We start from the raw sequence: 16,026 nt of genomic DNA, 5'->3' as shown, positions 1-16,026 counted from the left end.
CACAATCATTTTCTATTGAAAGATTGCACCGACTGTGTGCACTTACTCAATGCCATCTTCACACGCTTCTTTGCATCCATGCACTTGCATAAATCTAATGTAAGCTCACTTTATCTTTCTGTCTGAAAAATTTCCTTTGTCCACTTTTTTTTTCATTATTTATAAATTGCAACTTACCGCAATCGCATCCATTACCGCATTAACCATTCTTGATGATTTCTGGTGTCCAACACTTCACCAAAGCGACAGCCAACAACAACAAAAACACGACAATGATTATAAATGATGTAATGCAAATCATAGGAATGAGCTGCAGTCGACCCCCTGAACAGTGGAGGTATGCGTGCTGGCCCGTATTGTATTCAAATCGCAAGTCGAGGTGATCACTTCAAGTTGAACTGCATCCAGGAATCAACAATTTAGATGCAAAGTCGGACACTTCTTTATTGAATGAAACTTACATTTATCTTAATATTTTTTCAGCACTTTTTCACTTATCTTATTTTTTTATTATAATACTCGACGCTACTTTCTTGACCTTTCAATTTTCTCACTAAGATTTCAAGTGGCCTTTCTTCTTCGCCTTTCTTAGAAGGAAGATTTATTCAGGCAACTTTAAATAACACTCACCGACCATAACGATTTGTTACTTTTGCCGAAGGAGTTCGACATCCACAACGACACCAAAAATCAATTTTCAGATAAATTTCGATGCTAATGATATGCAAGATTATTCAAAACGATCATTTTTCATTTCTCACTGTATCCACTCAAGATATGATTTTTTACCCGTCGATACGCACGAACTATCTTTTCATCCTCAGATACAAGCTATCAAAGCCCGCCTGGATGGGCAGTGCAAAACTCTGGAAACGGCTGCTTAAAAGCAACAATTCAACAATAAATCGATTATTTTGATTAATTGTGATAGGAGGGCAAAAGCTTAGATGAAGGGGATGCACATGAGTGGCGGACGAAGCGATTGATACTGATATGCAAGTAGCGCGGTCATTATCACCCGGCGTTGCGTCCGTGTGAATTCGAAATTCAGTGAAATTGAAATGCACGCGATTCACTTGGATTCAATGGAATTTGAAGAGTGGTTCTGATTAAACAGGCGTGTGTGATTCATTTGTTGGTATGTCGTAGGTGCCTTGGGTGAAATGTTTACTATTGTAGATTCTGGATTATCTACTACTGACATAGTAAGGCTTATGAACTCTCAGCACGTTTCTTTTCGGTCGTGCTTTCTTTAAATGGGTGTCAATTTCGAGCCAGTGTGGATGGAGAGAAATAGCATACAAAATCGATTAATCTATATCTCAGGTGACCGTATCTTATTGATTACAGTATTCCAAGAAGCATAGGATTGGAAATCCATGCTAGGTGAAATCAATAAAGATACGATAATTGACGGCTGTCGGTCATACTGAATTGATCAATTTAGACATCTGAACTATATAAAGTCGCGAAATCTTGGCTCCAGGTCTACTATATATATATATAAAATTTATTATATATTCTTAGAAAGTGTGGTTCATTAATAGACACTTAGGACTAGGTCACTAACTTTCTCATTGTTCCCACACGATGAAAGCCTCCGTCACCTAGCTCATCTCAAGACACTTTCTAGATTCAAACGCCTATCGATCTCAATCAATAAACTCTTGAGTGCTTATTCTGGAATCGGAATAAATCAAAAATATATTGCACGATATAAAAAAAAATTCACACATGCTCCACATGTATGCATGTCTATTTCAAGTGTATGTCAAGCTAGAGCTTAAAACTCCCAAAGCCACTTGACACTATTCCCAGACCCGATGTATTTATAATCTGGCTATCAACACAGTTTTCATGTGTGATGCAGGAGCGCATTGCACGTCTAGAACGCCATGGTCATGACAGCTTTTTCTCGCATTCTTGACCATCGTCATTGGCCTAGTACATGGCAAACATGGTGCCGTGCAAAAATATCTCGAGATTTACAAATGAGAAGGTGGAAAACAAAAAAACGCTAGCCTGTCAGATGGACAAAAAAGATGTTAAGTAGTAGTCAAAATAAAATTGGCCCGTATTGACCGATTTACGATCGGAACGGTTTTAACCCTGAATGGATTGAACGGAACTTTCGGGTTCTGGCAGTTGCAGTTCCTGTTTTAGTTATGTCTAGTTTTCCTCTGAGGGTTCACTTCCGCATAGGTCTAATAATGAAATATTGTCTTTTTCTAATGTGAATATCTTCCCTGCTTCACAATTTGAACCTTATCATATTGAAGCAGGTGTTTAATAAAATAAGACTGAGGTTCTGAGAACATTCTGTTGGAAAATAAGGGCCACGGTAGCACAAGTTTAAAGGTTTACTCATTTGTTAGAAGAATTGGATACTACTGCACATGCTAGATACAAACTTCCGATACTAAATATTATATTTCCTCCAGGCCCAGAATTTTTCAACTCGAATAGTGTATATATATAGTAAAAAAAGCCCACGGGCCCTCTTCCCGCCCAACCGGACCGAGGGGCGACCAACCTAAGGATGAGCTGACGGCAAAATCCAAAGGCGTTTTAACGCAAAGTGTGTGCGACCATGCGAAAATGTATTCCTACATCCCGATTGTCGCAAACACTTCAGCCAATAACGCGGTGGTTCTACATTACAGAGACATGGATCATGAATCGAAGACAGTGCGAATCAATACTGAAATCCACTAGGTCAGATTGTTACCGGACAGGACTCTTCGGACTATAGCACAGGTTGCAAGGATAACCGCTTTTTGCATCTCCATGTATAGTCCAGCCCTAAGATCGAGCGTTTTCAGCGCTTTATGTAAGTTCTGCGGGACTAATCCCGTCGCTGAAATTACTACTGGGACTACTTCGATCTTTTGTAGTCTCGAAGTCTGCTTCATATCGTCTGCCAAGAGGCCGTAGTTCCGGATTTTTTCGTGCTGTTTTTCAACAGTGTTCCGGTCCAACGGTGCGGCTACATCGATTATGAAGTTCTTCCTTCAGAAGCAGAACTAGATCGGGTCTGTTATGATTAACACTGTGGTCGGTAGCAATAGTATGATCCCACAGTAGTTTAACCCGATCAATTTCCAAGATTCTCTGCGGAGTATACTTATAATACGGATGGTAGGTTGCCACTAAGTTATATCTCAACGCAAGGTTTTGATGGAGAATCTTGCAGACGGAGCTATGACGATTGGTGTACTCGGTGCTGCTCAACATCCTGCACGCAAATGTTATGTGCTGGATGGTCTCCTCTTCACAGTTGCATAACCTGCAACTGGAGTTGGTGATTGAGGAGTCGTGAAGAATGTACCGTTGATAATTTTTTGTTGGGAGCGAAGCATCCTGAATTGAAGTTAGGAATGCTTCGGTCTCAATCAATCAATCAATCAATTTCTCGGCAACTCTTTAGTGCATGTTATTGATTGCAAGAACTACCCTTACTCGTCTATTGACAGATTCTAAATCCGTATTACTCCACTGTATCACACTGAAAGTATATAGAAGGACGGGAATGGCGAAGGTGTTGATTGCCATGATTTTATTTTTCCCAAACAGCTCAGGTTTAAGGACAAGATCCAGACGCCGTTCAAATTCCCCCAGCAACTTAGATTTGATTATTGCCACAGCGGGTGTTGTTGCTTGCAATATGCCGAGGTATTTATAGACGTCGTCCGAATCCATACTCTCAATTCGGATGTTATTTTGGCTGTATCCTTCGTTGTCGGTGTTTTTCCCCGAACAATTCGACGATATCCCTGCTGAACTGGATGGTGATGTCCAGCAAGGAGCGAAGTTGGTTCTCGTCTTTGGCATACAATTTGATGTCGTCAATGTACATTAAATGGCTTAATGTACATTTCGACAATATGCCATGCTTGACTTGGAACCCGTATTTGCTTTCATGCAAAAGATGGGATAGCGGATTCAAAGCTAAACAAAACCACAGTGGGCTTAGAGAGTCGCTTGGAAAATGCCACGCCTGATTGGTATCTCTCCTGATGTTTGTGAGGATACCGATAGCTTCGTGCTCCAATTCTTCATTACTCTTCTCAGAAGAAGAACGACATTCGGGTTGATTTTATACAAGCGTAACACTTGTAGTAACCACGAATGTGAGATGGCGTCAAAGGCTGATTTATAATCGAGATATTTCGTTTCTGATGGACAGCCTGCTTTACAGCGACCGTATCGATTATAAGCTGTTCTTTGCAGCCTCGGGAGCCTTTTGCGCATCCTTTTTGCTCCTCAGCTATCAATTTATGAACATCAAGATGTTTTCAGATGTTCGCGCACAGAACTGAAGTGAAGACCTTGTAGATGGTAGGAAGACAAGTAATTGGTCGACATTTTGAAGGGCAAGAGGCACCCTGTTCCTTGGGTATGAGGAAAGTTATCCCCTTGGTGAAAAATGGTGGAACTAAATCAGGATCGGCAATCATCTGATTAAATTGATTTGCCAATATCCTGTGAGTGCTCTTGAACCGCTTCAGCCAGAAGCTGTGAATCTTGTCAACTCCTGGTGCCTTCCAGTTACCTGCCTTGTCAAGGGCTGCTTCAACGTCGACTACAGTTACGTCAGGCATGGTCATTTCGGTGTGGAAGCCACGCTGCTTCTAAATTGCAACGGCTGGATTCGCTCCAAACAATTCTCCAGAAGTCTTCTGCTTGATCCAGATCGAGGTTACTTTCCCTATCTGAGTTGGTGAGATTTTTGTTGTCCTTCGCTGAAAGCTTTTCTGATACCTACGGATGCGATTGGAGCATACCGCAAGTTTCTGCTTCAGCACCTCGAGGATTTCTTCGATTGGCATATCATTGCACAGATGGTAGTTTCCAATGATGTTCGCAACGCATCTGTGCACTCTTGGTGATGGATTCCCAAGCAGTGCTTGCGTGACACGACCAATCTCCTTTCTCAACTTTTCGACTCTTTTGTTGAGTCGAAACACCCAGAACGGTAAAGTTCTTCTACGAATACCTCTGTTATTCGCTCTAAGATGTTGATTATGGAGACGAATAACCGCAGCAGGTGCAACGTAGATCAGGCTATGAACCTCTGTAGTAGTAATCACGCTCGCCAAACGATCAGCCAAAATTCTGTCAACGGCAGCAGTGATGTTAGTAGTTGCCGAAGTAAACTTCAGTTTTGGGATCTTTGGGCTAGCGTCTGGGAGAATCTCAGCATATTCTGTCAATGCGACCTGGAATTCGGTCAAAGCCTCATTATGAATTGGGTCGACATACCCAGTCACTAAGCTTCTCCTGATTACTGGGTTCATGGAGTGACTTATAGGTGGAGTATTCGTGTTACTCCTCTGTTCATTCCGGTAAGTTGGTTACTCCAGACCGAGCTCAAGTGAAAATTTGTTGCCTCGTTGGTATGGCAACTCGATTATTTTTCACTATCACTCGGTATTGATTGACAACGTTCTGCTCCAGAACATGACTTAGTTCCTGGAAGCAGATTATGAACGCGTCATGGAGTCGGTGTCTGTACACTGATGGATTCCGTTCCAAATCCGTGACTAGGTAATAGTTGGTTCGTCCAAACCATACGACGCCTAGGTCTCCCCTCCCTGGTGATTGACGGCATCACCGCCAAAACATCCAAGGGCTCTGGTGCTATTGAGCGGCCCTTAACGGTGTTGTGTACTGTCTTCGTGTCCCTGGGGTCCCATCAAAAGAATTTGAAATATTATCCCCAATTTTGCAGCAGGCAGTTAACCCTGCAATAGAGCCCCAATGTTGCAATGCCCCATAGTTACCACCAAAGGTAGGGAAGATATTTGGAGGGGAGCCGCTAAAATACAGTGTAACGTCACTGCAATTCATCCAATAGGCGCATCGATCCCTTCACTCCGGATTACGGGTTTGTTAAGGAGGTTTACTCCCCCTGAAAGGGAAGAGTCGGTAAGGGAGGACGAACACAAAGGGAAACGTTTTGCTTGTCCGCGGCTACTTACTTACAAGATTAACTTGCGCTCGGAAAATTATTGGGCTATTCCAAAGGAACCTCACTTCCGGCAATTCAGCAACAGATCAGGTTTTCTCTCTGCGGTAAATGATGAAAAAACTGTTGGAATATGGACATCAGCTGCACCACCTTTTCATCGATTTTAAGGCCGCCTTTGATGAGAAAATTCGCTATCCCGACGAAATTAATAAGGCTGACCAATGTGCGAGGCAAGATAAAAACAGTAGAATAATCTTCGAGAGCAATCGACATCAACAACGATCTAAGACAAGAGGATACCCTATCATGCGTCCTCTTTAACCTGGCCCTGGAAAAAGTCATCCATGATGCTGAGGTAAATGCGAGAGGTACGATCCTCTTCAAGCCCACCCAACTACGGGCTTATACTGACGTTATCAACAGCATGTGAAGAACGACCCAAGACGTACAAACTATGTTCATCCAGATCAAGCAGGCGATGATTGGTGCGAGATCTTGGGCTGCACATCAATGAAGGCGACACAAGATATATGGTGACAACGATAGTGGCAAAAGCCAACCAACCAACAACACCAAACCACACTGGTCAAACGGGAAGAATAAAGATAGGAGACTATAACTTTGAGACCGGTGATAATTTCTCCTATCTAGGGTTGAAAATCACAACCGATAACAGTTACGACGATGAATTCTGCGCACAGTTGTTATCAGCCAATAGAGCCTATTTTAGCTTACAAACATCTCACCATAGGTTCAAAGTTCTCACTGTACAAGACAATATTCTTGTCAATCCTCATGCATTCCTCGGAGACCCGGGTTCGTAGCAAGAAAGATTGCGGACTCTAGGTCACGTTCCCCTACTTGAGGATGCGCGATTCCGTAGCCTACATAACGATGAAATCTACGAGCGATACCATGACCATCAGATTATGGATAAAATCTGGCTCAATAGGTTGCGGTGGGCGGGTCACCTAATCTGTATGGATGAGGATGATCCAGCCCGGAAAGTCTATATATCTATGGTAGAAAAAGAAAACGAGGCAGACCCTGCCTGCGGTGGAAAGTTGGCGTAGGCCAGGACGCCAGGCAGCTTTTAGGGATATCAAATTGGCGGACTTCGGTGCAAAACCGGGATGTCTGCAGTTCCTTATTAAAGCCAGCTTAGACTAGATACCGATTCTCTTATACAAAATGAAGCCCAAAGATAATGGAACAGAAGTGTCTTCCATACGAAAAACGACGGCGGAGCCCTCGTTGGTACGAAGATGATTTACTGGGGTTAGGGAAGAAGGTTCTCATTTCTAGTCTAGAGCCTATGTGCTCTCTAGAAATCCAAGATCTCGACCACCCCTCAGAGAAGCTCCAAGTAGAGAAGGAAATAAACTGTGAATGTCCAGAGGTAGCCAATGGATATGTATCGCTTTTGTGAATGCTAGAGGCCATAAACTTGATGTGGTGAAAGCCACTGAGCAGTATGGAAGAAAACTCCCTAACAGCGGAAAAATCAAAATTGGATGAGTAGTGAGTACCGTTCAAATGCCATTAACCTCTACCAAGTGCTAAAAATCAATAACTTATAAAGGAGCCGACAGGAGGGCAGCATTCCACAGATGCAGTCAGGTAGATCACTAAGCAAAAACCTGCAACGAAAGCGAGAATTGCGTTTTCTGCAATGATCGTGGCGCCTCTGGTGAAAGCGTCGCGATCTTCAGGCGGATCTGGAAGGGGCTAGGACAAGACTAGCATGATCGCATCCTACAAATTAACATGCACTGGAGTGTAACCGATCACAAGTTAGTAGCGCAGTTCGCTGTGAAGCTAAAAGCTGACCTAGTGCTATTTAGCGAGCAAAACCAGAACAAGGACCCGGCTTCATGGCAAGTCGACTTATCGGGTACCGCTGCTATTTGGGTTCAGCACGGCGTTCAACTTCGACTTCTTGTCCAAGGGAATGGCTTTGTCGGGATTCTGTGTTCGGTGTTTACTTAACGCGGAATGAGACGATGCTTGACTTTCGGCGCCGGCTTAACGCCCTAGAGGGCGCCGTGTTTGCGACGGAATCCTGATCGAAGGTGATTTCAATGCTAGTACCTTTGAATAGGACATGCCTCATCCAGACTCTAAAGAAAAACGGATCTTGGAAATGGCGGCGATAACCGAGGTCGTAGTTTTATACACCGGGTCCACGCCAACCTTCTGGCGCCCAGGCTGCGAAGAAAACATCTCTGACATAACTATTACGGCGGAATCTCTGGTACCTTCGGTGGACTGGTGGCGAGGTCTAGAAGAATTCTTGGCAAGTGACCATCAGTACATCGCGTTCGAAGTATTGCAAATACTTCCGGTATGCACTAGCCCGCTGCTCCCCTTGCCTGTAGAACGTTGCGAAAGTAAAACGGGGAAGTTCGTCGAAGCTCTTGGAATAGATAGAGTCGCGCTGAAGGTGCTTCGGAGGTTGGCAGCATTGCATCTGACACTGTCAGGCTTCCATGGCCCCGGAAAAGCCCCAGCCGCAACAACCTGATGACCTAGAGAAACAGTGTCATAAACTCTGCCGTGTGGTACAAAGCTTACACGTCCGGAAAGAGGCGTGCGCCATAATAGCAGAGTATAAATCAGCAAAAAGGAGACTCCGTAGCGCGATAAATAGAAGCAAAGCTTGTGGCTGGCAGAACCTGGTGAACGAGGTAAATGAGGACCCGTGGGGACTTGATTATAAACTTATCACCCGGAAAATCGGGGCTACATAATAAGTGCCGGTCAGATGGACCGCATTATTCGAGCATACTGTTATCGAGGACCGTGTGCACATTTCAGAAACCAAACGAATTTCTGTTTCGATGGTCAAAAGGGGTAGCCATGAGATAGTAAGTTTTTATGCCTTTTAATCACCTTTTCCGGCAAGCAGGGAATCTGGTTTAAACATCATACATAAAAAGGGAGATATCATGCACTGTAACAATTGTAGAGGTATCACGTTGCCGAGTATAATCTCTAACATATTCTCCGCTATCTTGCTAGGTCGAATAACCCCATACGCGCAGAACATCATTGACCATACCAAAGGAGCTTCACTAAAACGATGGAAAAACTGCTGGAATATGGACATCAATTGTACCATCTTTTCATCGATTTTAAGGCCGCCTATGATAGCATACCCCGGGTAAAATTGTACCCGGCTGTGAGAGAATTCGGTATCCCGACGAAATTGATAACACGGACTAGGCTGATCCTGCGAGGCCAGATAAAAGCAGCAGGATCACTCTCAAGACCATTCGACATCAACAACGATCTTAAGACAAGGGGATACCCTATCATGCGTCCTCTATAACCTGGCCCTGGAAAAAGCGATCCGTGATGCTGAGGTAAATGCGAGAGGTACGATCCTCTTCAAGCCCACCCAACTGCGGGCTTATACTGATGATATCATCATGGGAAGAACGACCCGAGACGTACAAAAAGAAAACAAAGAAAAATGTTGTGTCTTTAGAAGACATTCAACAAAGTGGAAACACCGTGATTAGTGCTGAAGCTGTTACTCCCTATGAGGGCATAGTGCGACAGTCATACCTACTGGTTCCCAGCAACCTGCCACAGGTCCTCCACTACCTTCCGAGTAGCTTCTACTACTCTCTGCTACTTTTCGGGTTTTTGATCAACAGGTCCACGGTTTATCATCGGCTGGGTCCTGATAACTCGTTTCTGATATCCAATGATGATCCTAACTTTCGCAATCTAATTTGCCAAGGAGCTTTTAGGGAACTTGGAAGTGTTTTGTGAAAAACTCAAAAATATTGCAGAATGGGTAGAGCACCTTGCTGAAGACGGCATTAGTTCTGGCTATGAAAATGACTACTTGGCATTTTTCCTGCATGTCTGTTCATGAGCATTGAAGGGTGCACAGTGGGGAGCTAACTACTGCTGTTCTTTGCCGAATGAGCTAAACCAAAGATTTCCTTTACTCTGAATATTTCACTTGAATTATTAATTGATTAATCGCTTGAAATATAACATCTGCACCTTGAATTCGGTGAAAGCGCTTATTGTGGAGATGAGATCTAAGATAATTGTCACCGGAAAATCGCTACTATGGTCCAATAATAGTGACACAAAAGCGTTGGAAAAGTGTAACGAACAGTAAATGTGAAACTCCCAGCCTAGGGCTTGTCAAATGGATAAAGGAACTGCACTCACTAATCCCAACGCCTACCGGCATTAAAAGTGTTAATTTCTATATTTTAATATAGTACTATAGTACTTAGATACCTACATACATGATTGTCCCCAATACGCCGTCCTTGTTCTATCTTAGATATTACCCGCAGGAGAAAAGTCAATGTGCAAAAAAGTACTTTCTGTACCTCAATACTCGACGGTCATCTGTCCGTCCGTCTTGACATAATCCCACGATTTGCGACAAAGACATATCCGCGCTAATCCTACCAGCAAACACTATTTGTAAGGAAAAGTGTTCAGACATTCGACCAGATATTTATCTTTTGCAAAGATTGGAACTTGTACCCCAAAAGAACTCCTTCAATATTTATGCTAATTTCAGTTCGGTTGCTTTGCTTACAATTTTAGTTTCGTGTCGCTTTTAGTGTTTCCAGTTTTTTTGGTAGCTGCTTGCGTTTTGCTTCTCCTCATCTACGTCTCCTTAGTACTCACAACTGCTCTTTCCTACGGTTCGTTTCGTGAAAAAGATAAAACATTTTGATATAAATAAATTGTGTCACGATTTCGTCGAAATAAGAGAAATGAAAAGATAAATTATAGACACTTTTCAGCCAGGCGTCTTTGCCGGGATTCCTTACGTTTATGCGGCATAAGTTTAACATTTTTGAAATAAACTGAAATACCCAAGAATCCAAAGTGGCGGCCAGCTTAATTCGAAAACATTCTGCACTGATAGAAGGTCGTTCGCCCCGAACAGATACAACACATGCATTCTCGCTAGTTTCATTAATGTTTTGTTTGAGATATCGTGCCAAAATCTACACAAAACTGCTATGTGTAGACTTTCGAAAAACGTAAATATTTGTTCATGTCATGTTGCTAATTTTTCATTAAGATTGGGGCTCTGGTTCGTAGTGTTTTCAGATGTCGGTGCCGCGCGAGAGAATGTAGATTAGTGTTGTTTCCGTTGTTTGGAGTTAGCAGGCAATTAAGGCTAATCGCTTATGAGCACAATATTTTGTGTAATCTCGAAAATCGCACAAGTTTTAGCATTCAGGAAACTTAGAGTGAATTCGGAAAAAAATAGTATTAAATTCTGAAAAATTGGGTTTTTCAGTAATTAACTAACATTTTGGGAAACTTATGTTAATCTTCTGAAGAATTTTATAAGAGCCTTAAGGTGTGAGAAGCTTTCGATTCGATATTTATTAAAATCTGATTGGGAAAAAATGAGAGATAAACTCGGAATAGATACAAACAGCAACAAGATCATATGTACATATCTTCATATCTTAAGCTTAATTTTGTCACGGTATTCACAAAATGATACTCTGCTGGTAAATCTCCATATATTTTATAATGTACTAGAACAATACGTAGTTCACATTGATAATGAACTGACCCCCTGTCTAGGAGTATTTTCGATAGCTTTGCTGAGAGTTAACTTACAAGGTTGTATCTTTCAATTAGACATTTGGAGGCCAACAACAAAGCTGGACTCGGATTTTCCCGGGCGCAACTCATTCCCAAAACAGCAGAGATAAATTTACCGGAGGAAGTGTAGACAGCCTAGAGTCAAAATTTGGAGCCGTTTTTCTAGGCCTCACATTGGGTGCCATTCACATGTGGCACAGCAGGGTTAGCAATATTCGAAATTTATTTCGTGGTGTACCGCCCGAAAAGGCCGATCGGGTAGCAGGTCATCGGGACAGCCCACGGACCTAAGCATTTGTTGGTACCATCGTAGATTCGGCGAAAAAGCTACCCGATGTACGCTCCCGCGTAAATTCGCGCCTACCTCAAAAAACTAGGTCCACGGGGGGTCCTGGCGACGGCCATCCAGAACGCAGCGCCACGTCGCCTAACAATTTATGACCCTCTCAGCAGGCGCAGTTGTCTTGTTGATACTGGTGCGGAGGTTTCGGTTCTTCCCGTGCCCTGGCACCACCGGCTATTCTCTGAATCTTTGAAACTTGCGGCGGCAAATTCCTCGTGTATTAACACTTACGGTTACAGGCAAGTGGACGTGAGTCTTGGCTTGCGTAGGACGTTCCAGTGGCGGTTCATCCTGGCGGATGTCAGCGCAGACTTCTTGTGTCACTATGGGTTGCTAGTGGACTTGCAGAACAGGACCCTTATAGACTCCACAACCAACCTTAATTCGTCAGGCAGAATCTTATCTCACCCCAACAACAATCTTTCCGTACTTTTGGAGGACATTACTGACTCTCGTGTTCGGTTACTCCTCCAAAAATTCAGCCAGATTACTACCACATGTAGTCTCTCTAAACCAGTGAAGCACAATGTGCAGCGCCACATTAACACCACTGGTTTCCTTATCTTCTCGAAGGTACGTCCCCTGCCACCCCAGAAGCTGGCTATTGCACGGAAAAAATTTGAGCAACTTGATCACCAGGGTATCTGCAGACATTTAGACAGCTGTTGGTCTTCCCCACTCCATATGATCCCTAAGCCAAACGGCGAATGGCGACTCTCTGGGGATTATAGAAGGCCAAACGCACAGACTGTGTCTGACCGATATCCCATTCCACTCATCCACGACTTTGCACATCATCTCGCAAATTGTCGCATCTTTTCGACTTTGGATTTAACCAAGGCGTATCACCAAATCCCTGTAGCTCCTGAAGACATTCCAAAGACAGCAATATGCACACCCTTTGGACTCTTCGAGTGCACGCGGATGACTTTCGGGTTGTGCAATGCGGCGCAAACCTTTCAAAGGTTCATTCACTCGGTTCTGCGAAACCTCGACTTCTGTTTCGTGTATTTGGATGATGGTCGCTTCTTCTTCAAAGTCTGGGCATTTAGCCCATCTCGAGTGCATTTTTCAACGTCTCCTGGCTGCCAGTTTAGTCCTAAACGTTGATAAATATAAGTTCCTCCAGACGCAGGTGCAATTTCTCGGCCACTCCATATCCCCTGACCGAATACAGCCCGACCCAGACAAGGTGCAAGTGTTCACAAGCTTCCTGCGTCCAGAAACTGTGAAGGAGTTGCGGATGTTCTTGGGAATGCTAAACTTCCATTGTCGTTTCCTGACTAAGGCCGCCCAACACCAGTCCGTTTTGAATGCGTACTTGTTTGGCCCCAAAACAAAAGACACACGAGAGATTGTGTGGTGGCTTTCCACGCGTTTGAAAAATCCCGACAACAACTGGGTGCCATTTCAACACTTTTGCCATTTCCTCGACAAGACGCACCCCTAGCGTTTGTGGTAATGCCTCTGACATCGCAGTAGGTGCTGCTCTTCATCAAAAGGTGAATCACGTCTGGCAGTCGTTGTGCTTTTTCTCTAAACAGTTGAGCCCCGCTCAACGAAACCGCAGCGAGAACTGCTCGCCGCGTACTTGAGCATTAAATACTTCCGTTTCTCACTAGAAGGCAGGCCGTTCACGGACCATAAGCCTCTCACGTATGCTTTAAAACAAAATCCCAACAAAGCGTCCCTTCGTCAGCTTCGACCCCTGAGCTTTATAAGCCAGTTCACGTCGACATACGCTTTCTTACATGTCTCCGAGGTTAACATCCCCGCCTCACTCGATATCTCGGCTATCGCGGAGGCGCAAGAGGATGACGCAGTGTTTCAGAGCCTCAAATCCAATCCCAAATACAAATTTCGGGAGTTGCCCCTCTTCGAGTCGAACCTCTCTCCATCATCCAGGCATCAGGACGACAAATCGGTTAGTCACAGAAAAATACTTGTGGCCCTCCATGAACGTCAACTCCTGGGTCAGAGAGTACATCGCTTGCCAGAAGTGTAAGGTCACCAGGCATGTAATAAAAGGAGTGGGCTCATTCCCATGCACTACCAAGCGATTCCACACAATACACCTCGACATCGTAGGCCCTTTGCGAGACTCGCACGGTTTCAAGTATTGCCTCACAATCATCGACAGGTTTACGCGGTGGCCTGAAGTAATACCTCTAAAGGACATTACGACGCAATCTTGTGCCGAAGCCCTCTGTCGAGAGTAGATTCCTCGCTTTGGTGTCCCTGCAGTGATTATCATTGACCAGGGAATGCAATTTGAGTCCACTCTTTTTTCGGAGTTAGGAAGACTCCTGGGATTCAAACGCCAGCGGACTAGTGCATATCATTCGCAATGCTAGAGTGTTGGCACCGGACGCTGAAATCCGCCTTTATGGCCCGCGACAATCCGTCCTGGACGTCTTGCCTCTCGTCCTACTTGGCGACCGGACAACCCGCTGATCAACCTCCAACTTTCTTCAAATCAGCATTTGCGGGTTGATTTCAGTATCATCAGATTCTTATCTACAGTTGCAAATTTTTTAAAAGTGCGTAAATTGACCAACCTTTTTAACTGGTTGGAATTTTTGGCTCTATTGTGGCTCTTTTGAAGTTATTATACTTTGACCAGTTAGGGTAGATTGGCAATCGTCGGTCAAACGATTATATGTAGGTGAAAGGATCCATCTGTTTAGAGGAAGTCAAAAAATACTTCAATGCTTTTCAAATTATATTACATACATGGTACCTCAACAGCGGCCGTTGTTTGCTGTCTAGCGAGTCAACATATATGGTTGCCATTTACCCCTTGTTGGGGTATAGCGCGTCAACCATACATACGCGCGATTGTTTGTGGTTACCTGAAATGCCCTTCAGCTCCTCCACGACTTCCTGAAACGCTCGCACTCTCCTTTACTGTTCTGTGCCAAGTGCCTTTGGGGGGTCGCACTCGTCCGCCATCTTGAGAGAATGGATTCCATTGCATGGCGTAGCCCGCAATGCAATTGTCCTCCAATGATACGACGCAAGCTTGGAGCGTTTCTCCAATAGTGGAGTTCACTTTCCATGTGCTACTCCCATAAAGCAACACAGAATAAACACTAGCAAAGAATAGTCTCAAATTGATCTCAGTGTTGAGATAACTTGATTTCCAGATTTTAGACAGGGTAGCGAAAGCGGATATAACCCTGCCAATGCGTCGGACAACATTTAGTTTAGTACCACAGTCGGCAGAGTCCACGCTTCCTAGATATACAAATTGATCCACGCTTTCGATGCTCTGCCCATTAATGCAGATGTCCTGTCACACTGAGAATCTTGCTTTTGTTAGTGTTTATCTTCAGTCTAAGCCCCTCTTTCCAAATTTAAAGTCATTGAGCCAAAGTTCATAACCGCTTCAGGAAAAATATCATCATCCATTGCACGTTCCCCGGACAAGGTAATATGAAGAACGTCACCAATAACAAGAAGAAATAATATCAGTGACAGGATACAACCCTTCCGGACTTTACTTCGATGCAGCACGTGACATTTTGCGCTGTCACATGTCGCTCTGATAACAGCTATTAGTTTCTCCGGAATGCCCCTACTGCGTAGAGCACTCCACATACACTCAGCTTTCTCGAAATTGTTGAAGAGCAGGTGTAGCGAAGATCCAGACGCCGCGCACTTTTCCAAAATGATGCGTAGGTTGTTGATGTGATCGATGTAGGAGTATCCGGAATGGAAACGAGCCTGCCCCTGCCGACCAATCGTTCGAGGTGTTCTTTGAATATGTTATCCTGAAACACATTCAGGATAATTTCAGCTATTATCTTTGCGATGGCGGGGAGCACGTAGGTACTCTTATAATTGTCACACTCAAAACGCGTCCCCTTCTTTGGAATCTTAACAGCCATCTCCTACTTCCACTCTCTGGGAAAAGTTTGGGATTCCCAAGATTTCCGTAAGATCTGCAATAATTGCAAGTGCAGCGATAAATAACTCTGTGGGGAGATCGTCAAGGGCTCCGTTTGAACCAAAATGATTTTCCTTCTGCTTAGAGGAACAGACCGTATCTGCATGCTACAGTGACTGGCCATTTTATCAAGAAGAGGAGGAACTTCACCGG

General features: G+C 44.0%; 1 protein-coding gene across 3 annotated transcripts in view; it reads right to left on the bottom strand.

Annotated features, from left to right (window-relative positions):
* The window catches only part of LOC119656197 (protein sprint), a 586,096-nt gene that overhangs the window by 461,598 nt on the left and 108,472 nt on the right, over window positions 1-16,026 (bottom strand). Inside the window, exon 2 of one of the 3 annotated variants that reach the window (XM_038062584.1) lies at window positions 178-879. The exons of 1 other annotated variant lie outside the window; for it this stretch is intronic. In XM_038062584.1, the coding sequence (XP_037918512.1) occupies window positions 178-207 (30 nt within the window). In that variant the 5' untranslated portion in view covers window positions 208-879. The remainder of the gene's footprint in view (window positions 1-177; window positions 880-16,026) is intronic. One more of the 3 variants, XM_038062583.1, reaches the window with a different exon arrangement.

This window comes from Hermetia illucens, chromosome 4, assembly GCF_905115235.1.
Source record: "Hermetia illucens chromosome 4, iHerIll2.2.curated.20191125, whole genome shotgun sequence".
In the NCBI taxonomy this organism is placed as follows: domain Eukaryota; kingdom Metazoa; phylum Arthropoda; class Insecta; order Diptera; family Stratiomyidae; genus Hermetia; species Hermetia illucens.
The sequence above is the reverse complement of the archived record's forward strand: the minus strand, read 5'-3'. Positions and strand labels throughout refer to the sequence as shown.